Source organism: Elephas maximus, chromosome 6 (assembly GCF_024166365.1).
Source record: "Elephas maximus indicus isolate mEleMax1 chromosome 6, mEleMax1 primary haplotype, whole genome shotgun sequence".
Lineage (NCBI taxonomy): Eukaryota > Metazoa > Chordata > Mammalia > Proboscidea > Elephantidae > Elephas > Elephas maximus.
In genome coordinates, this window is record NC_064824.1 from 101752834 (window position 1) to 101775845 (window position 23012).

The 23012-nt window shown below is 34.1% G+C and overlaps 1 protein-coding gene across 13 annotated transcripts in view; it reads left to right on the top strand.

Moving 5' to 3' along the window:
• The window catches only part of NBEAL1 (neurobeachin like 1), a 178711-nt gene that overhangs the window by 76963 nt on the left and 78736 nt on the right, over positions 1-23012 (top strand). For 12 of the 13 annotated variants that reach the window (XR_007517931.1, XM_049887868.1, XM_049887869.1 and 9 more), the window contains 10 exons: positions 7914-8000; positions 10306-10389; positions 12185-12283; positions 12378-12958; positions 13696-13828; positions 14439-14558; positions 15738-16041; positions 17812-17897; positions 20482-20571; positions 22790-22958. Coding sequence is in view for 12 of the 13 variants with exons in the window: in XM_049887868.1 (XP_049743825.1) it covers positions 7914-8000; positions 10306-10389; positions 12185-12283; positions 12378-12958; positions 13696-13828; positions 14439-14558; positions 15738-16041; positions 17812-17897; positions 20482-20571; positions 22790-22958 (1753 nt within the window). In the remaining variant the exon portion in view is untranslated. The remainder of the gene's footprint in view (positions 1-7913; positions 8001-10305; positions 10390-12184; positions 12284-12377; positions 12959-13695; positions 13829-14438; positions 14559-15737; positions 16042-17811; positions 17898-20481; positions 20572-22789; positions 22959-23012) is intronic. The other variant, XM_049887877.1, reaches the window with a different exon arrangement.

Below are 23012 nucleotides of genomic sequence, written 5' to 3' on the forward strand. Positions count from 1 at the left end.
TCCCTGTCCCTTCCTGCCCTTCTCATCTTTGGATTTGAGCAAATGTTGCCCTTTTGGTGTTGTGTAGTTGATTATTCTCAGCAGCATGTTCTTTGTGAGTGGTATTGTTTATTTTGTAGGCCCATCTATTACTTGACTGAAAGGTGGCCTCCAGGAGTGTCTTCAGTTTCAAGTTAGAAAGTTGTCTTAGGGCAATAGTTTTGGGGGTTGTTTCAGTTTCTATCAGACCAATAAGGCTGGCCTTTTTTTTTTTTTATTATTTGAATTTTATTCTACATTTTCTACCTATTCTAACTGGGACCTTCTGTTGTAGGCCCAGGCACCATCTAATTCTTATGGTCTGTAGTGGTAGCTGGGTACCATCTAATTCTTATGGTCTCAAGTTAGAGGAGGTTGTGGTTCCTGTGGGCCATTAGCCCTTTGGACTAATTGCTTCCTTAAGCCTTTGTTTTTCTCCATTCTCCTTTGCTCCAGATAGGAAGAGACCAATAGTTGTTTCTTAAATGGTTGCTTGGAAGCTTTTAAGACCCCAGACGCTACTCACCAGACCAGGATGTAGAGCATTGTCTTTATGAGCTGTTTTGCCAATTGACCTAGATGTCCCCCAAGACTCTGGTCATTAGTCTTCAAGCCAGTAGTTCAGTCCCAATATCTAAGTATTTCTATGTGCTCTGTTATATATAAATATATACGCAGCATTTACAACTATGTTTGTAGAAATTTCCACAACCATACCTATATATGCAGTAGGGTGTACTCCTGTAGGACTTCCCACAGCTATTTAGCATATGTATTTACCTATTTATCTACTCACAAATTAATGTTGGATATTACTGTTGATGCAGGATTGTGTATGTTATAGCATTTACCGTAGTTGTTGTGGATTGAATTGTGTCCCCCCAAAATATGTGTCAATTTGGCTAGACCATGATTCCCAGTATTGTGATTGTCCACAACTTTGTCATCTGATGTGATTTTCCTATGTGTTGTAAATCCTACCTCTATGACATTAATGAGGTAGGATTAGAGGCAGTTATGTTAATGAGGCAGAATTCAATCTACAAGATTAGGTTGTATCTTGAATCAATCTCTTTTGATATATAAAAGAGAAGCAAGCAGAAAGGCAGAGGGACCTCATACCTTCAAGAAAGTAGTGCCAGGAGCAGAGCTTGTCCTTTGTACCCAGGATCCCTGCGCTGAGAAGCTCCTAAGCCAGGGGAAGATTGATGACAAGGATCTTCCCCAGAGCTGACAGAGAGAAAGCCTTCCCTGGGCACTAGTGCCCTGAATTCAGACTTCTAGCCTCCCAGACTGTGAGAGAATAAACTTTTTTTGTTAAAGCCATCCACTTGTGTTATTTCTGTTATAACAGCACTACATAACTAAGACAGTTGCCCTTTATTCTTGTGTACGTCTCAGTGTCTTCCTTTGCCCTGGTCACATTGTGCTGACTTCCCCCATATTATGTATTGCCTTTCCCTTCACCAGAATTGATACTTGTCTAGTACCTCACTAGTGATTCTCCCTCCCTCTCGTAAGGTCTTTTGATGAACAAAAGTTTTTAATTTTTATGCAGTCCTATTTATTTATTTTGTCTTTTACCCTTTGTGCTTTTGTTATTATATTGGATAATTCATTGTTAAAGGCTAGGCTGGACAGCATTGCCTCTGCATTTTCTTCTGAGAATTTTATGGTTTTAGTTTGCACGTTTAGTTTAGGTCCTTAATCCATTTTTAGTTTGTTTTTGTGTATGATGTGAAGCATGGATCCTGTTTCATTTTTCTGCATGTGAAACTTCAGTTTTCCCAGTACCATTCATTGAAGAGACGCTTTTTTCCCCATCAAAAAAAAAAAGGACTTAGCACCCTTGTCAAAAAGCAGTTGATCATAGAAGTGTGTGTTTATTTCTGGACTCTCAATTCTATTCCTTTGGCTAGTCTATTGTTATACCAGTACCAGGCTGTTTTCATTAGTGCATAAACCCAACCCAGTGCTGTCGATATAATGTGCTTTAAAATCAACAAGTGTGAGTCCTTCTACGTTGCTCTTCTCTTTCAACATTTCTTTACCTATTCAGGGCCTCTTGCCATTCCACATAAAGTTGAGGATTGGTTTTTCCTTTTTCGTAAAGAAGACTGTTGGAATTTTGATTGGGATTGTGTTGAATCTGTAGACCACTTTGGATAGTATCAACATCTTAACGATATTAAGTTTTTCAACTCAAGAACATCTTTTCCAACACAGAACATCTTTCCATTTATTTTATCTTCTTTAATCTCTTAGCAGTGTTTTATAGTTTTTATTTCATAAGTCCTTCATGTCCCTGTTAGCTTTATTCCAGGGTATATTTTTCTTTTAGATGCTGTTATGAATGGAATTGTTCCCCTAATTTCCTGTTCAGATTTTTCATTGCTGGTGTTTAGAAATCCAACTGATTTTTGTTTGTTGACCTCGTTCCCTACAACTTCGCTAAATTCCTCTATTAGCTCTAGAAATTTTCTTTTGGACTCTTTGGGGTTTTCTATATAGAAGATATTATCTGCAAATAGAGATACTTTCACTTCTTCTTTTCCAATCTGGATACTTTTATTTCTTTTTCATGTCTTATTGCTCTGGCTAGGACTTCTAATACAATATTGAATAGAAGTGGTGAGAGTGGGCACCCTTGTCTTGTTCCTAATCTCAGCGGTAAAGCTTTCAGCCTTTTTCCATTGAGTATAATGTTGGCTGTTCCTTTTCATATATGCCCCAAATCATACTGGTGTATTTCCCTTCTATTCTGATCTTCTTTGGGGTTGTCATCAAGAAAGGGTGTTGGATTTTATCAAATGCTTTTTCTGCATCCATAGAGATGATTTTGTGATTCTTGAAAATTAAGAATCATTTTAACAAACTTAGGCTCTAAAATACAAAAGAAGCTTCTTAGATCTTAAGGATATGGGGCCAGTCATGTGTTACAATTTAACATCCTATTTTTGAAAATTTGATTATTCTTGCAGAATCATATCTTTTTAGTATTTTTTTCTCTAGGGGGTCATAGATGTTGCAGTAGGTGAATATATGTGTTAGTTAAGATGAATAAATTTACTCTCCCAATATTTCTGATTTGGTCTTTTTTCCATAAGTAATTATTTCTATCTTAAAAAGAATAAAATTTAGTTGGTTAGGAGTGTTTTCCTCTGTTACTTTGAGGAAAATGTTTTTAAGTAAGATTTCAGAAAAACCTTTATAGCAATGTACATATCTTGAATCAGCTAACTATGTGCATATGTTTAAAACAGACATATTGAAGATTTGTACCTGCACTACTTTCTGATATATGGATTGATTTTTTTCCAAAAATGTGTATTTAAAGTAATTATCATTGATATGGAGCCCTGGATGTACAGTGGTTAAAGTGCTTGTCTGGTAATTGAAAGGCCGGCGGTTCAAACTCACCAGCCACTCCTCAGGAGAAAGACGTGGCAGTCTGCTTCTGTAAAGATGTACAGCCTTGAAAGCCCCATGGAGCTGTCCTTTTCTGTCCTGTAGGGTTGCTATGAGTCAGAATCAGCTCAACAGCTGTGGGTTAACTGGTTTGCTATAATTTTATTTCATTTTTAAATTTCTCTTGTGAGAAATTATTTTGTCTTTTTAAGATAAAGCTTATTTTTTATTATAGAAATTTTATTCTTTAGAAAAAAATTAAAATATAGATAAATAAATGATCTATTGTTATCCCCATCACTCTGTTGACATAAGATGATTTTTAAAAGTATTCTAAAATCTGAGTGTGAGCATTTGATGCACCGTAATTTTGTACTTTTGTTTCATTTAAGATTACCTCATTAGCGTTTTTCTGTGTTGTTACGATTTTAATGTCTACATAATGCGGTATTCAGTGGATATACTGTAATATACTTAGTAACTAACTATTCCCTACTGGTAGATACTTAATTTGTTTCCAGGTTTTTTACTACTATGTAACTCAATTTTAAATTTCATAGAATAGAATTCTATTGCTAGTATAACTACTAGGTAAAAGGGCATAAACTTTTTGTTTTTTAAATTAGGGAACACTGTATAAAAACAAGTTATAACTGGAAAATATAGACAAGTAGAAAAAATAGAGATACAGTTAAAGTTCTTGATATATAATGCCCATTTGCTTTCTTTTTTTCTAAATTTATAACTCTAGCTACAGTGTGTGAGAGTACATAATAACTAATATGATTATTATGTCATCTTTCCGTGAATTTTAACATGGTATCAGAAATTTTTAGAGAGCTTCTTGTGAAGCCTTTGAAAATGAAAATACTTCAAAGAGCTTTTACCTTTGTATTTGAGGTATTCCTTTCATGGAACCCCAGGTGAAAATACTAGAGGTTCACTCTGATAGTGGTAATAATCTAGAAGAATGAATTTAATGTCATCAGCTTGTTAAGTTTTTTCACAGTTAGGAAGGGTATCCCTGAAAGCATTTATGTCACTACATTGCTTAATTTGTAGTAGAACAGTAAAGAATAACATGAAATAGGAAACAAAGTGTTTATGAAGTAAATAGTATACAATATTTGAAGTCAACAAATTCAGATTACCAGTGGAGAGTCCAGATGTCCCTTCCCCTTTTAAAGTCATTCATGGGAAAGGAATCCTAGGGAGATGAAAGCAGCATGACAGAAATATTTATAAAAACTTTTGATTATTATTAAAAAGCAGTGTGGCTTTATTGGTGATAAAGGGAACTTCAATAATAAAAACGAAATCTCACATGTGTAAGGCACCTGCTAATCACACATTATAGAAGGATAAAATATAATTTCCGGCTAAAATGTATTAGTATAGGCTTTTCTACATCATATGAAACTCAGAGATAACATAAAATCTAACATACCATGGTCAACAATATCTTTAAAAAAAAATGGCTGATAGGCATAATTTTCATGATGTCAACCTAATGGTCCTTTTACTGTAGTATATGGCAAGTTTCTTATGATGTAGTTCGGACAGTCATGGCATTTTAAAATTTAACTGTATGATAGCACTTATTATTTTGTTTTGAAACAGGCAACTCTAGAGAGGAAAAGCCAGGCTATGTGGTCCGGGCCTTCCCTGCTGGCAATGGTCTTTCTTATCTCAGGAACCTCAAAACCATTGTGGATTTACCACCATACATTAAAGTCATTAAGTCCTTAAAATGGGGGTAACCTTTGAAATAAACTTCCTAACTCCTTCATTATACAAATGAGGAAAAATGCCTTGAGAGATTGAAAGATTAGCTCAGGGTCAGCACTAAGAAATGATGGAGCTAGGATTTCTCACCCAGGTTTTCTGACCATGAGTCTGTCGTAGTATGTAGTTTTGTAACTGTATTACAGAACTTAAGGTCACTGTTTAGTCTGTAGAAAAAATGTTTTCTTTGCATTAAATATAGTAAAATTACAGTTTTTGACAGATGAACACATTTAATGGAGATAGTTGATATAATTTATGAATATATAAAAGTGTGTGGAACCCTTTTAAAGCTTCTTAAATTAGAGAGCATTGTATTGCATGATGTGTTACAGATAGCTGCTTTTTGTTTAGATTGCTTTTTGTTAGTAAGGAATGACTCATTTATTTTATGTGGTTATATAAGATAAAGACACTTTTGCTATTTAAACATTGAGATCCACTGGAAACATTGTCAACTGAAGCTAAAAGTATCATAAGCGATTTATGAATCACATAGAAAATTTTAAGCCGACTGCTGTTGCAGTTTTCATGCTGTTCGTTTTGTCTGAGATTTATCAACCAGTTTAAGTGAGTATTAATTTCCTTAAGTATTTGTGTAAAGGTTTCTGGGCTTGTCAAAATGAGTTTCGTTATACTCTTAAGTACTTAAAATACAATTCCATGGAATCATACATTTAACTTTTAAGATAAGTAAGATGAATCTTAAGCATTTAATGGTAATTTTCTTTTCTGTATTGCATTTTGGAAGGGGGATATGATTTGAATTAATGTAAATTAATGTAAGTGGTCTTTGATTTTTTAAAAAGCTGTTAAGGATATTTGAATTTAATGAGAAGGAAAACAAACAAAAAAACTGAATTTCTAGTAGCAGAGAAATAGTCTCTGACTCCAAAGTCTGTATTTGTATACTAATCTATTGCTGTGTTAAGCCTTATATATGTTCTTAGATACCGCATAGTACTAGACCTCTGTCCAGTTTATTTTAGATTGAATTACTTCAGCTGGTAAATGAAACTTCATTTTCTCTTTTCTAAAATAATAGAACTTCAGAGAACTTCCATCTTAGGACACATGCTAAGTTTCTTTATAAATGTTAGTTATCCCTTTTACTCTCATTTGAATTGTTTTTCTTATTTTGAGTTATATATATATATACTTAAGACAAAATACTTTATTCCTTTATTTCTTCTGTCAGCAAAGAGGTCGATTCCCATATGTGTTGGAGATAACAAATTCAATCTTCATTTCCAGAATACAGACTAATAAAAATTACACTCAACTCTAGATGACTTTGGAGTGTACTGTTTAATAGAATCCACTCACAAAGTGTGTAGTCAGATAAACTTGGGAAATGCTGTAGACTGACCTCTCTTGTCAAAGCACACATTAGCATTATTGAAACTCTAAGAAGTGTTTCCAGAAAGAACCCTTTAAAAATTTCATTTAATAACATTTACTTGACTACAGAACCTCTACCGTGCATTATTTCTTACAGTATCTTTAGTGTGTCTCTGTAGCAAGTTTCCTTCTTTTCTCTGAGGCATTCTCTTCACTAATTCTTGAAGGATTTAGAAATACAGGTTTCCCCCACTATCTGAAGGTAGAGCTTTCCTGTGAAACCCTTTGTAAGCCGAAATGACGTAAAGTGAAGAAGCAATTATATTAACTTATTTGGGAAAAATCTTTGCGTATTCCCAGGCCCCAAAAATAATCTACCAAATCATATCAAATAACACATAAAACCTAAAATAACACTAATATATAGTAAAAGCAGGAAAGGTATGATAAATACACAGCCTATATAAAGTAGAAATAACGTATATACAATATAGTTTCATTCACTAGAATAGGGAAGACAGCAAGCACACTGGAAGACTGAGAGGTGATAGTGGTGAGGATTGTAGCCCTGGTAGCCTATCTGGTAATACCACATGGGGCTAGGTTGAAGGACCGAGGTGTGAATCTTGCAGAGGAGTGGGATTTATATTAACTGTATGCACTGAGGATGAGTCCTGCAATTAGAGAAATGCACCAGGGATGACAAGTCAAGGATGGGATCTTGCAGTGCATGGTGGCCTTATATGTCACCAGGCATTTGATTGCTTTTAACTGGGTTGTTTAATAAGGGCAGAGGAGTTTGAAAAGAGGAGCTTGGTTAAGCTGGTATGTGAAAAGGAAGGTGAACAGTTGATGTAGACACTTTACCAAGCATCTTGCTTGCCCCTGAGGAATGAGACGGGGTGGTTGGGAAGAGTGAGAGTAGGTGTGGTTCTCTACTGAATGCTCTTTTCATTAAAGCAGAAATCCTTTTTGGATTTCTTTCAGTCAGTGAAAACAGGTGCTGACGTAGGTTTTTCATAAAAGTAAAGGGACGTAACATGAACTTCTGAAAAGCAGGGTGTTACCTGTATTAACTGATTCTAATTATTACTTTTGTTTCTTAGTCTGGTAATTTTGATTTCTAGAGAGAAATATATCATAATGGTCAATCATGATAATTAACAATAATAATCATTATAATATTAATTTGTAATTTAAAAAGCTAATATTTAATAGTCAATTTCTAAAAGTGGTATATGTCACAAGTGGATTCTTGGATTTATTTTCAAGAGACATGGAAGTCCATTTATACTTCATTTCCACTTGTAGGTAACAATGTAATATTCTTTCTCCGTTATTCTTGTCTCTGTTTTTAACAGCTATTTTTAAATGCTAACACTAAGGTGGCAGACAAGAACGAGAAAGATCTTGCCAACAAATTACTGACAGAAATGAATGAGGACCAGGTATCGATAAAGCCTGCATCTTGTTTCAACTGAAGTCCAGAATCAGTAAATGGGAGTAACTATTCCTGTACTTTTCTTCTTGCATCTTAGAATATACAAATGTTATCCAATTCTAAATGAGTTGGAATCAACTTGTCAGCAGCAGAAAATAGGGAATCTTCATTAACTACTTTGAAAATTATTTAAAAATTAAAATTAAAAAATTGTTTTCATCTAAAAGACACATTGAAATCTTGGTGATTGACATAAATGATCAATAGAATTCCATCTTATATATACACAAATGCGTGTGTGTTCTTTTCAGTTTGAGAAGATGTAAAGTACAGGAATGGGATCTCATCAGTGCTGTCCACCTGGTGATGACTTCATTATGTTGGGGAGCTTCCTATTCTAAGCACTGTGGTGTATTGGGATCTTAGGGCTTTGTTTGTGAACATGTATGGTTGTTTTTAATATCTTGATTCTTTGCTTCTTGTTGACAAGTAATGATTATAATCCAATGGACAACCCAAATCTTGGAGGAAGGGAAGAAGATGCCAAATTCTTTGAGACAATTAATTTAGCATAAAACATGACTTTTTTTCCCCCTAAAAATACAACTACGTGGATATAAACTAGGCAGAATACACAATTCATGTTGCTTTTTTACAATACCTTAAGCAATTTATTTCAGAAAAAAAACTACGTGTAAAAATGTGCTTCATTATTTTTCTTTCCCAAAATGAGAGAGAGCTTGCATTGATGTCTTTTATTAACATTATCTTAATGTCCAAGTTTATAAATAGAGCTGTGGTATAAAAAGAGATGTGATAATTTATTATTTTCTATTCTGTATTTGAGATAGCAGTTACAGAGTACTTATAGTTTGATATCACTACAAGTTTTAGTTCTTCTTATGGCCTTCTTTCATAGACTAGTAAAACTTATAATAGTCTTCTTTGAGGTTTATGTTACAATTCCAGTTGGAGGCAAAATTAGGTCTTTCTGGTACTCTGATGCTTAGTCCCCTTCTATAAAGTCTAAGGCAGATCTTATTCATAGGAAATTCTGCTTATGCAGAATGTTTAATGTGTATTACAATATGTTTTGTACATATTTAATATGTTTATTATATATAATAATGTCATCAAACAAACAATATCAACAAAACCAGGATTCCAGGGTGGTTAAATAACTTGCTTAAGCACTGCTGGCACAGTGGTTAAGAGCTTGGCTGTTAACCAAAAGCTTGGCAGTTCAAATCTACCAGCTGCTTCTTGGAAACCCTACGGGGCAGTTCTACTCTGTCCTGTAGGGTTGCTATAGTGGAAATCGACTCAATGGCCCCTAACAACAGCAACAACAGGCATGAAGAGTTTAGCATAAAGCTACAGAGATCTAAGCTGTCCCTGTTATACTTAAATCTTTTCTGTTAAGGGAGAGGGAAAAATCCATATTTGTGGAGTGACTTAACTTCAGATCATATTAATATATTCCTGAAAGCAGATTTTAGGGACCGTTAGTTTTTATAACTTCCTAGTCCTAATAGTATGCTTTCATGTTTAGATATAAAAGTCAAGTTCAGTTTTTTTATATTGTTGATGTTATTTTTGTTTTTTTCATTTTGCTGTAAACATATTGATCAGAAATTTAGCACATCTCTTTTGCAATGAAGCTTAAAGAGCACTAGACAAAATGAAGCTAATTTTTATTTTTTCTTAAAACTTTTTAGCATTAAAGGTTGCCTTCTCAAAAGCATGACAGTGTTTGTAGATGTATTTTCCATTTTCTGTATCTGCCTCAAATTCTGCATTTTTTGTAAAAATAGATACAGCTCGTTGTTTGTGTAAGTATGATTACTTGATTGGTATATGCATATTCCATTTGTTATAACACAGAGTTTGGAAACTAGGTGGACAAGATTGTTTTAGCTATCTTATTATACATGCTAATGAAACTTAGGCCTAGAAAGTTCACATGTAGTTTTGAAGGGAAATTAAAACATAATTTCCAATGCTAGACTTCCTTCCCTTCCTCTTGAGATTGTCCATTATTTTTAAAAAGCATGTGGTAAGCTTGTTTTTTTCTCAAAACGTTTTAATGTAATGAGTGAACATAGCTTTATCCTTCTTGACATGTGGCTTATTTTTTTGTTAAGTAGGTAACTTTATCTGCAGGTTATAGTGTTCCAGAAATCCATTTCATTGTAAGTGAAATCTAATGCATGTCAAGTACTTATTTTTTCAGGTTTTCAGAACTGAGGTTTCCTAACTGAATAAGAATCTTAAACACGTTTGTTAGTTTCTTGCTTTTTTCCTCCCACTAGGTGTTTCAGGGACAGTTGGATTGTTTGGCTATATCAACTATTCAAGCTCTGACAGCAGTAATGGACAAATCTCCAGCTGCTAAGGTGAGAGATATATCTCCAGGCTTCAAATGTTATCTCAGATGTACCAGTTTTCACTATGTAGATCTCAAAGTAATGTATGAAAGTATACAAAACATATGGTTTCACACCTGAAATGATGAAATAATTCACCAAATAATTCATCTTAGTATAAGAATAACTTTGATGATACTTTTTCAGAGAAACCCCTGTGAACACTGCTTTGGGGTTTTTAAAGACATAGATGACTGAACTGCAAAGAGATTTACAGTGTTGGTCAAAGAATGGAAAGATAACATTGGTGTTGAAATGACCCTCTTAAATGATTCTGTGGTTACTGAGTTTAAAAAATCAAAGTTCGATATTACCGCTTTCCTTCATTAGTAAAATACTCTTTCACTATTTAGTCAGTTTATGACTGCTTAGAATTTAAACATTTTTCACATGTGAACAGGACTTGCTTTTCCAGAATGTGAGGTCATGGGCATTCTGCTTCTTTATTTGGGGTCATTACCCCTCAGGATTTCTGATTCCTTCTCATTCACTACCATTGACCCTCTCCTGCTGTCCAGTTATGCTGATTTTTTGCTAGTGGTTATCTCATTGAGTAGTTGTAGGGATTAGTGAAATCATCTATGTTGAGTGCCAGGCATATGCTAAGTGCTTAACAAATGTTAGTGACTATTTTTACCACTTCACCTTCTTGTTCACCCACTACCTCTCTTGTACTTTATACTTTACTCTTTGGGTACCAGAAATTAATTGGTTGCTCCTTTTTCTGTGAGCCATGCCTTTAGCTATATTCCCTACTTTCTATTGGTTTATGTTAAAAGACTTTAACTTTTGCTCTAGAAATGTTGCTATAACTCATGATTAAGTTCCTACTAAATAGGCTTTTACAACTTTAGCAGACTGGCTTGGGAATTTAATCTCTATTTATAATAGTTTGTATAAGCAAAAAATTATTTTAAGTTCTAAGTAATTAGTTCATGGGTATGATGGGTTGCCTGAACAGCATTATGAAGTTTAAGCCTCAAATCTTTTTTAAATATTAATTTTTTCACTGTGTAGCACCATTGCATGACTTAAAATTTCAAAAGGTTATAAAAAGACACCTTTCAAAAAAAAATTTTTTTCTTCCTACCCTTGACCCATAGTCAGCTTGTTCCCCTCCCCAGAAGCAACCCAATCTTACTAGTTTTGTTCAGATCTTCTGATTTTATGGTACATGTATGTATTACTGCCTGTGTTAATGGACCAAATTTAACCTGTGCTAAAGTTTTTGGTTGTCTTTATGTTTTACTTTATGGCTTTGTGTACCAACTGTTTCAGTAATACATGTGATGATCCAGATAATTCAGACATTTTAAGACACAAAGAGTAGAGAAAAAATTCTTTGCACCCAGTTTTTCTCTGGCTGCCACTCAAAATTGCCAGGACTCTTAATCTAGTCCTTTAGGACTACTGTCTGACTTTTGTTACCCCCAAGACTTTTACTTAGAGTTTATCTAATACTCTTTTGTTTTGCCCTCACCTATCAATTACAAATCAAGTGAGAAAGTAATCATCATGTGCCCTAATTTGCAAAAATATAATAATTTTATAATATGCAATTATTACTAATATCATTTAGCATTTTGTAAAATGATTTTAACTTTGTATTTCAAATGGCATATGCAATATATTTTAAGATGAAGATGTGATTTAAGAAAACAGAAATATTGAGCTCATAATATTAGTTTAGTGTTAATATATTCAATATTCCGACAAATTCAGTCTTTGAAAATGTGGTTTGTTATATTGTTTTTCCCTCCCCTAGGAAGTTTTTAAAGAAAGAATTGGTTATACACACATGTTTGAAGTATTAAAATCACTGGGTCAGCCACCGCTGGAACTACTTAAAGAACTTATGAATATGGTAAGATTTTTAGCTTTATTAAAAGAATCTCCATTGTCAAATATCTCCACATCAAAGTTGTAACTTTCTTTTTGTCTTTTATGTTGCTTTCTAGGCTGTAGAGGGTGACCACACTTCAGTTGGGATTTTGGGCATTAGTAATGTCCAGCCTCTTTTGCTTCTTATCCAGTGGCTTCCAGAGCTAGAATCCCATGACCTACAAATCTTCATCTCTGATTGGCTAAAAAGAATTTGTAGTATTAATAGGCAGAGTCGAACTACTTGTGTCAATGCAAACATGGGAATTCGGATCATTGAAGCCCTTGATTCCCATTCTTCCCTCCATCGAGCTTGTGCTGAAAACCTGATTGCACTCCATGGTTCCCTGGGGAGTCAGTCAGTGAGCTCAGAAGAAGTCCGTCGGCTACTAAGATTGTTGAGAGTGGATGAATCTGAGTATATTCACCCATATACCATTCCTGTGACTCGAGCAATCCTGACAATGGCCCGGAAACAAAGTCTTGAGAGTGCACTGCAGTATTTTAATTTGTCACACAGTATGGCAGGAATTTCTGTGCCCTCCATACAGAAATGGCCAGGGTCTGCCTTTTCCTTCAATGCTTGGTTTTGCTTAGATCAGGATCAGTTGACTGCTGGCATTGCTAACAAAGGAGGAAAAAGAAAACAGTTGTACAGGTACTGGTACAAGTTGTAGAATATACATGAATACTGTTGTAACAATATGTGCTGTGCTTCTTGAACAGAAATAAGCTTTTTTATACATATAGTTTTTAAATGTGCAATTATGTATCTAAAGCCTTTTCATCATTTGGCTGCACACGGTTTAACTATAAATGCTTTATTGTTTTCATTATAATAACTGCATATCTCAGATTGCAGTTCAGTTGCTAGTTCAGTTCCAAAGCTAGCTTGGAAACAATGTTCTTTCTTAAAAGCAGTGTGAAAAAGGAGAAGAAAGGAATGATACTTGAAAATGAATAGTTATCTCTCTGTTCGTTAAATGTGCTATATATTTATATAGAGGATCAGAAAATCAGTGTGTATGTACCTTCAAACTTGAATAATCATTTTTAACATGTCTTGTGATATTTAATACCTTTGCTCATGCTTTCAATAAGAATGCGCATCTAAACTTACCTTGGAGAATTTTGAAGATTTGAAAGTTTGTAGTTTTACTGTGATTTGCTAATAGAATTCTACTCATAAAGCTACGTTTTGTAATTTATTAAACTCTCACACCCAAAAAGGATTTAAAAATCCTCTTTGAAACAAGGTTGGACTACTCTGTGGCAGAAGAATTTAAACCACAGGATTGTTGATAAAGACATGCTGGCTTTATGGTTTTGTGTGCTTCAGTGACAATGATACTGAACAACTGACTTCAAAGTCCTGATAATACATACTTTTGTTAGTTTTTTTACAGGAAGTGGCATAGGTTTTGAAGCTTTCATTACCCATTCTGGTATGTTGGTTGTGGCCGTGTGCACCAAAAGAGAATATGCAACAGTTATGCTTCCTGACCACAGTTTCTGTGATTCCCTTTGGGTAAGGCTTTAGGGTATCACTTTTAACTTCTTGGTTCTTGCCTTCAACAAACGCACAGCTTAGTGCATGTACATCAGGAGTTGTCATCTGCTTTTTGAGATTTGATTAATTTCCACATTAAAGTTCTATTGTACTGAAGTTACATATAATGGGGTTAATTTACAATCACTGTCATGGATTCAGCACTTTTCATTTTGCTGCAAAAGGAATGAAAATGAAATGTTAGAATTTCTTTCAAATTCAGTTTTGAATTCCAATTTAAAATGAGAACAAAGATTGTTAAAAACGATGCACTTCTTTTCCTTTTCTTAAAATGTAAAATGTCTCATTAGAAAAATTGATCCTAAAGAATACTCATAGACTGGAAAAATTTACTATGTTACGGTTGCGTGTAAATTTTCGGTAATAGGCTGAAGTGCTTTTATAATACTACAGAAAAAAATCCTTACTCAATTTGAGATCATCATTTTAATCAGCATTTAATCAGCTTAATCTTATAATGTTCTACTGTTCACACAAACTATTTGTAGATTAGTACTCTGAAAACATTTGCCAGTTCCAAAGATACAATGTAATTTTAGCTTTTTAAATGTATGTTTTACTTCACCAGCACAACATAACGGTTGTTCATATGCCTGGAAAAAGGCCCTTTGGTCAAAGCCTTGTCTATATCTACGACAATGGACAGCAGAAGGTCTCTGCCCCTCTCAGATTTCCAGCCCTGAATGAAGTAAGCACATCTAACCTATTTCACAGGCCCAATTAATTAAGAACTCTTAAAATTTTTCAGTTTAATGTAAAGGGTTTGTTCTGTTTATTCTAAATACGTGCTTGTAAATTTTAAAGTGGTCTCTATGTAGTGAAACACAGTAAGTTAATATTTAATTATGTTAGCCTGTTATCATTAGAATGAAGGCAGACAACATGTAATAAAAACAATTCAAGGAAGAGTAACAAATGCAATTAAAGGCTTGAGAAAAAGACCTGTAATAGGAAAGTCAGAAGAATTGAATAGAGGAGAGCAAAGGATCACTCACTCAAGCTCTTCAAGTACACAAAATACTTAGAGAGTATTATGACGGACTGTTCTCCACCTCCACTGAATTAGAGACAATAAAGAAGAAACGTAAAACCTTCACACTGTAGTTAGCCGTGTTGTTGTTGTTAGTTGCCATCCAGTCGATTCCAACTCATGACAACTCATTGTGTACAGAGTAGAACTGCTGTATAGGGTTTTCAAGGCTGGAACTTTTCAGAAGCAGACTGCTAGGCCTGTCTTCCTAGGCACCTCTGGGTGAGTTTGAATTGCCAACCTTTCAGCTGGTAGTTGAGCAATAACCATTCGTGCCACCCTGGGACTCTTCAGAGGTAGTTAAACATTAGTGTAAAAGTTCTGTGTGAAGTTTTTAGGTAATTTTGAGATGATGTCTTCCTGGAGGTAAGGGAATAGATTTGATTATTTTTCAAATCCTTCTACTATTCTCATAATTTCTTGTTGGCACTCATCTTGATGATGGATAACCCTTAATTAGCATTTTTTTATACGGATGTGTATAATTCTTGGTTTATAAATTTTAAGAGGAAAAGGCAGTTTTCTCTATTTTAGAATACAGTAAAGTTTTTTTTTTATTTAATATACGCTCATTAAAAAATCAAACATTTACAAAAAGAGTGAGTCATAAAAGTAACACATTCAAATCCCCTTGGCCAAAGTAACTTCGTAATGATTTCTTATATATATATCCACGTATGTATGCATCATGATCTAGTAAAAATAAAACTGCTTCCAGTTTTATTTTCAATGTACTTATTTGTGTTAAGTGCAGCTTCATTTTAAATATGATGGTAGGTATTTAATTAAAATTGTGTGGATGGGTTTCTTTCTTTTTTTTGGTTTCTTAATTTTTAGCCTTTTACTTCCTGTTGCATTGGTTCTGCTGGGCAAAGAACGACGACTCCTCCGCCATCCCAAATCCCAGATCCACCCTTTTCTTCTCCCATTATCCCTCATCGGACTTCATTTGGTGGAATCCTGTCATCAGCTTCCTGGGGAGGAACAAATGAAAAATCAAAATTGATCACCAAATTGATATCAGCTGGAACCCAAGACAGTGAATGGGGATGTCCCACATCTTTGGAAGGTCAGCTAGGGTCTGTTATCATCTTCTATGAAGCACTACAGCCTTCTCAGGTGAAGGCATTATATTTAGCAGGTGAGCATGGATGGTCATACAGTTTCATTAAAATTAAATATGATTTTTTTCCTGTTGCCTAGAGCAAGATTCGCTTTCATCTGAGGCATATAGTTGGTCTGAATAGCGTATTTGTTTTAATTGAAGCTGAAAATGAGAAAAAAACCCTAACACACACCATACTGCTTTCTGTAGGCATAAATAAAGCAACCTTCTGGGGTTTTCTTCCGTAAAAGGAAATATTTCAAATACCTTCCGTGATGTTTTCAGTACTTTTGACAGATCTTAATAAATTGATGAAACAAATCTTCATAAGAAATCATGTGACGAATACAAAATCATATGAGTCTTATCCCAAAACTTGTCATTCATGAGAGAGTAGAATTAGGAACCCTTAGATAAAATTAAGGAGCCCTGGTGGTTGCAGTGGTTAAAGTGATCAGCTGCTAACCGAAATGTTTCTCCTTGGGAGAGAGATGTGGCAGTCTGTTTCCATAGAGATTTACAGCCTTGGAGACCCTTTGGGGTTGTTATGAGTTGAAATTGACTCAAGGCAGTGGGTTTTTTGGTTTAGGTAAGATTACATACTGTGCTTTCTTTTTTTTTGGGCTGATTTTAAAGATACATACTAATTGTCATTACTGGATCCTAGCCACTTTGAAAATTACATCAATATTTTAGTAGGATGTTCAGGAGTTAAGTCTTTAAGTAGTCATGTATATTAACTGTGCAGAGTACTTTATTATTCATCAAATGTCTTAAATTACATGGGAGTTTTAAGGTGAATGGGCTGTCCAGACTTTCAAAGTTTACATTAAACCCTCATGATTACTTTGAAACTCATCGAAGTATTTGAAGGAGATCTGCAATCTAAACTCCAAGTTAATATTAAGTCTTTTAGGGCAATCATTACAGCCATTATGGCTTGGATTTTGTTCTTATGATTTTTCCAACTTATAACTCCATTCTTATAAATAATAATTGTCTTATAATTATTTATAATGGCTGTATAATATTTCATTAGATTCATAGTGAGTGTCTTATTTAGGTAGTTTATAATTTTTAATATTGACATAAATTTCAAATATTGAATAGGATGAGTTGTGCCGTTATAGTTTTTTCTTGTTTTGACTTATTTAACTAGGATAAATTCCCAGGATAGGTATTCCGAGTTTATGGATATTTTTATGGCTTTCACTAAATGTCGCCTAATCAGTTTCCAGAAGGTATATACCAGTTTGTAATTCCTGCCAGTAACACAAGAGTGAACCAGTTTCACCACAACCTCAACAAAATGGAATGGTCAATATTGATCCTTCATTATGAAATGTGAAATGGAACCTTGTTTTAATTTGTGTTTCTTGAATTTTAATAAAGTTAAGATTTTTTCCTACTCAATGAACTATTCCATTTCTGTGATGTCTGTTCACCCTATTTATTGTCTTGTTACTTTGTCTTGTAAATTTGATTTAGTTTATGTATTATAGCCTAATAGAAAAACTTCATTATATTTGATATTGATATGTTTTTTAATGTTATGTAACTTTCTGTAGTAGAGATTGATCTACCCCCTAACTTTTATAGATTTTGGATGAATTTCAGGTGATGTAAAAATTAAAGTACATTTTAGCCAGTGTGTTTTAACTGTGTTATTTAATTAGAAACAGCTTAATTTAAAATCGACTTAAATGAGGAATAGAAATTCAGTTTCATTTTGTTCTGCTTAAACAGAACCTAGGAAGCCATATCTGTTAAATGATGTGTGTGTGTGTGTGTCCAAATAATTTTCAGGTCCAAACTGTTTAAGCCCTTGGAAATGTCAGGAGTCTGACATGGCTGATCTGCCTGGTAACGTCCTTCTTCACTACACACCAAAGGTCAGAGTAAATGCATGGACTATCCATCTAGTTGTAACTTTACTGTCAACTAAACTTCCTTTTCTATTGCTTTAGTTATTACAGTCAGTAATTGAGAGAGAGGGGCTTGAATTGCCATTTAAAAAAATACATGACTTTTCAAAGGAAAAGCAGAAAAAAATTGAGACACACTTTGTTGATTAGGGTTCAGATACAACCGTAAGTAACTCTGTGTGTCATCCAAATAATTTTAACAAGAATAGTTGTAGCAAGGATTTGTACTGATAACTTGACTACAGTAAATGAAAGTTTATATTCTCATAGTGTTCTGGATGAGAGCTGAAACCGTGTTGTGCTCAACTTTTTTTTTTTTAATATGATATGAGCAAGCGGAAATGAAACGTTTGCTTCAGAAGAAGAAAAGAGAAACTACCTACACGCGTATGGTGCCCAGTCCTTTTTCTTTCAAGGGCCTGTCTAGCATAAATAATTGAAGTCATCAAGGACTGAGGGAAGTTAAGTAGAGTAGAAGTGAAGCTGAGTGGAAGTTAAGATAAAAAGTAGAATTGGGAGGATGAAAAAGAAGAGTGGCATAAACAATATCAGTTGCTTTCAGTATACTCACTGTTACATTGACCCAGGATATGCTTTTCTTGTATGAGAATATTCACTGTAGAATGTTTTTTTGTAATTTAGCCAAGTGGTACATGGTCATAATTTATTTCTTTGAATACTTATTTGTTGTGATATTTGACATAATAATTTTTTTTTACCAGTTTTATTTTTCTCCACCTTTTTATTTTGATAAATTTCAAACCGAAATAGAAGTTGAAAGAATAGTAAGGTGAAATCTTGTATACTCTTCACCTAAATTCACCAGCTATTAACACCAATCATTAACAGTTTTTCATTTGGTACTCATTTGTAGGAGATTTTTAGTCATCCATTTGTATAAAATTTATTGTTTTCTCTGTGCCAGGTACTGGGCTAAACTCTTAGGATACAAAGATAAATAAAGTCTCGGGCCTTAAGCTTATAGTCTAAAATCAAATAAATTCATAAAATAAGTGTAATGTAATTTTATGAGCATGTGTTTTCCTTTTTAGCTACCATTTTTGGATGCTTACAATATATTAAGCACTATGCTAAGTGTTTTGCATATATATATATTTTAATCTTCACAAAAACCCTGAGGGGTATGTGGTATTATCTGTATCTTTTTTAAGCTTTAGTATCCTGAGGCTCAGTAAAGATAAGTTACTTGCTGAGGCTCTTACTTTAGTGAATGGTAGTGCTGGAGTTAGAACCCAGTCTGTTTAACTCATATCCTTAACCACTGTACTGTATTTTTGTGTTTAACTTTTGCACAAAATACATTGAAGGCATAAGGAGGGAGTGATTGGCTCTTCCAGTAGGTTAGAAGATCAAAGAGAAGATGGTTTGATTTATGTCTTAAAAGGCCAGGGTGGGAGAGAGGTACAAAGCAGAGTGAACAATACCTACAAAGGCACAGACTGTAAAACTGGGTTCTACAGATATTTGGGTACTGGGTATGAGCAGGAGGAGAGCATGTCACGATATGAGATTAGAAGGCAAGTACAGGCTGGATTATAGCAAACCTCCTGTGCTAGACTAAATAGTAGGCAGTGAATAGAATTTTAAGCACAAGAGTGATATCATCAGGTTTGCATTTTAGGAAAAAGCCTCAAGCTTCAGTGTGAAAGTGAATTGAAGGGGTGGGAGACAAGAGGCAGTGATCTCATTAGGAGATTATTGTGACAGGACAGGCCATAAACGTACAGTGCTCAGACTAATATAGTGATGGCAGAAAGACATTTCTGTTCCCTGAGACTGATACACAGTTCACTGAGTTAAATGAGGTTTTTTAGTTTTATTAAAGCAATTTTTCTCAAATGCTTTAAGAGAGAAGCAACAACTATGTAATATCTGTTGATGTGCTAAAATTTGTGGATTTCTTTATTCTCTTTTGGAATGGTGATTGGATTCAAGGATGCTTCATTACCTAGAAATTCACAGGTTGAATGTGACGTTACATGCTTTATAAGCCTTTATGAATGGAAGTTAACAAATGACTTTCTGGCATTTCTGAGCTCTTAGTCTGAATATAACCAGAAATGTCTGTGAGTAACATGATCAGATTTTCATATTGTGATATACCTTTCTGTTCTGTGATTTCCATATCTCACATTTTAGACACACATTTTATGTATATTATGAAATTGTCACTAGGGAAGTACTAATAGGAATAAAACACTGAAATAAAACAAAAACAAAAAAACTTTTGCATAATTGGTTTAAAAGAGAAAAAATTTAAAACGTGATTGGAAAATGATAAGTTCTAGCTATAGCTCGTTCTGACAAGCATCAGTGATGCTTTTGATGAGTGACTGCTTTAGAATCTCTGTCTTGATTTTTTCTTTTAAAAGACAGAAAACAGTAATATGAAAATTCCTGTTATGGGCATTTCATCATTGACTATACGATATACCTTTTAAGATTATGATGAAATGTTTCATATATGGTTAAAGTTTTATTTTGTCCCAATTGCACTTAACTCTTTGCCATACTTCTCTTTTATTCCTAGGCCTGCAAAAATCCCATCTGTCTTGATTTATCTACTAATTGTTTGCATGGAAGGCTAACAGGAAACAAAGTGGTAAACTGGGACATTAAGGTAAACTGATGATAATTGATGGGCATCATATTATGTAGGTTTACTAATTCTTTTAAAGAGTTTATTTTTTAAGCACCACCAGATTGATCTGGATAATTGCTGATTCTGACTCATGGTGACCCAGTGTGACAGAGTAGAGCTGCCCCATAGGGTTTCCCAGGCTGCAGTCTTTACAGGAGCAGATTGACAGGTCTTTTCCCCTGTGGAGCAGCTGGTGGATTCAAACTGCTGACCTTTCGATTAGCAGCCAAACACTTAACCATTGCACCACCAGGGCTCCTGATCTGAATAATAGGTCCCAGTTAAAATGTTTGCTGCTGGTAATTGAATGACTATAGTAGTGGTTAACTTGCTTGAAGTTAGTTATCTTCTTCTATGACATGAGGCTGACACTCTCATGAGAAAAAATATGCTGCTTTAGTCCATTATCCCACTTTAAAGGTATTTAACTCCTGAAGCTATGTCATAGATTCCAACCCTCCTGACCTTTTCCTTTTCTATAGCCTGCTGTCTATTAGCTTTAAACAAATTCACATCTTTCCTTTCTGAAGTTACAAAGATGAGTAACCTTTCCTCTTCTCATCTATCTTATCTTGTCTGCCTTCTTCACTTAGCTTATCTTTATGTCTCAGCTAGAACCTTGCTTCCGTCTAGAAGCCTCTACTTATCTTCCTAGACTGAGTTAACTGCTCTTGCCATGCATACCCATAGCACTTTATTATTTCACTTATCATGATGACTGGTAACTGCTTGCTTGACTTTCCAGTACTCCTAAGGACGTTGAAGGAGGGAACATTGCTTTTGTCACAAGTGCCTGGCACATGGATATTTGTTGACTGAGTGATTGAATTAGTAAAGGTTACTTAGACTAATACGAAAGTCAGAGATATCCTATTTTTTTAATATATTATTTCTTTAAAAGGTATCTTTAATAGAAATTATAGCCTAAGTGAAATAAAAAGAAATATAAAAGATAGTTATAAGGGAACTTGTTGGTAAATAGCAAAAAACTTTTATCTTCTAGTCAGTTCACAACTAGTCAAATATGCTTATTGTTTCAGTGGGACTGAAATCATTAGCATAATTCTGCCATTGTAAAATGAATTCATCAATTAATGTTAATCTCATGTTATTCATATGGTATAGAGCATTTTTCTCTTTAACTTTGAGATAGGAACAATTACTCCTATCTGTTAATGTAGTAAGATTTATAATATAATTGAAAATTCATGTTAATTTTCTCTGTCACTGCAAGATTGGTTCTACCAGGCTAGTTTTATATATTACTTGCATGTAGGTAGCTGATTATTTATGCCATGTACTAAACCAGAAAACCAAAGGAGTCTTTGGTGCTTTGGGTTACAGCTATATGGATTAACTAGCTAGATTTTTGACTTTACGTGGAAGTCAAAAAGGAACAGAATTACCAGAGAGAGACAATTGTACTTTTATACTGCAACAAAATCAAAGACAACATTAAATGGCAACTGGGAAAAAAATATTTGCTGTCCAGAAAGCTAAATTTGAATATGATTTTCTTAGAGTCCTTAAAAATCAGTATGAAAAACAGTTTAAGACTATGAAGAGGTTGTCTACAGAAAAAGAAGTACAAATGATGGGTAAACATTTGAAAAAAATGCTCAACTGTTCATAAATTTGAATTAAAATAAAAACAAGATAATTAAAAAAGTTGTCAAATGACAGAAATTTAAATACCTGATAAAGGGATGTTTGAGAAGAGTGTGAGAAAATGGATTCCTATACTTTGGTGGATATGCTTGTTACATAATGAAATATTTGAAAGGCAATTGGGCAATTTCTTTGTGGTAAAAAAATGCCCTTTGACCCAGAAATTCCAATGCTAGAAATTTATCTGAGACAAGTTGTTTTTTAAAACTATTATATACAATAGGAAAAAATAGGAAACAATTTAAATATCCTAATAAAGGACTGGTTAAATAAATTATTCTGTGGTCATACAGTGATATAACATGTAGTCCTATTTTACAGTCAATGAAACTCAGACCCAGAGAGGCTAACTTACCCAAGGTCACACATATAGTAAGTGACAGAGACAGGTTTTTCCAGATACCATACTTCTGATGTCTTTGCTATATATTATGTTGTACAACTATACATTACCTAAAGGTTTAGCAAATTGTAGCCTCATACATACAGCGTAGATATGAAGACTAAAAAATTGTAATTTTCCTTTCAGGACATCATAAACTGCATAGGTGGATTAAATGTATTCTTTCCTTTATTGGAACAAATCAGCCACTTCATTGAAGGACAGATTCCTGAGGGAATGAATGAAAGCACAGTTTCTGAATTGGTAACGCCTGTAGAAGGAGATTGGGTGGTATTGACCTCCACAAAGACATCAGGTATTAAGATGGAATTAACACAAAATCGTCATTGAGAAACTTGAAACTTAATTA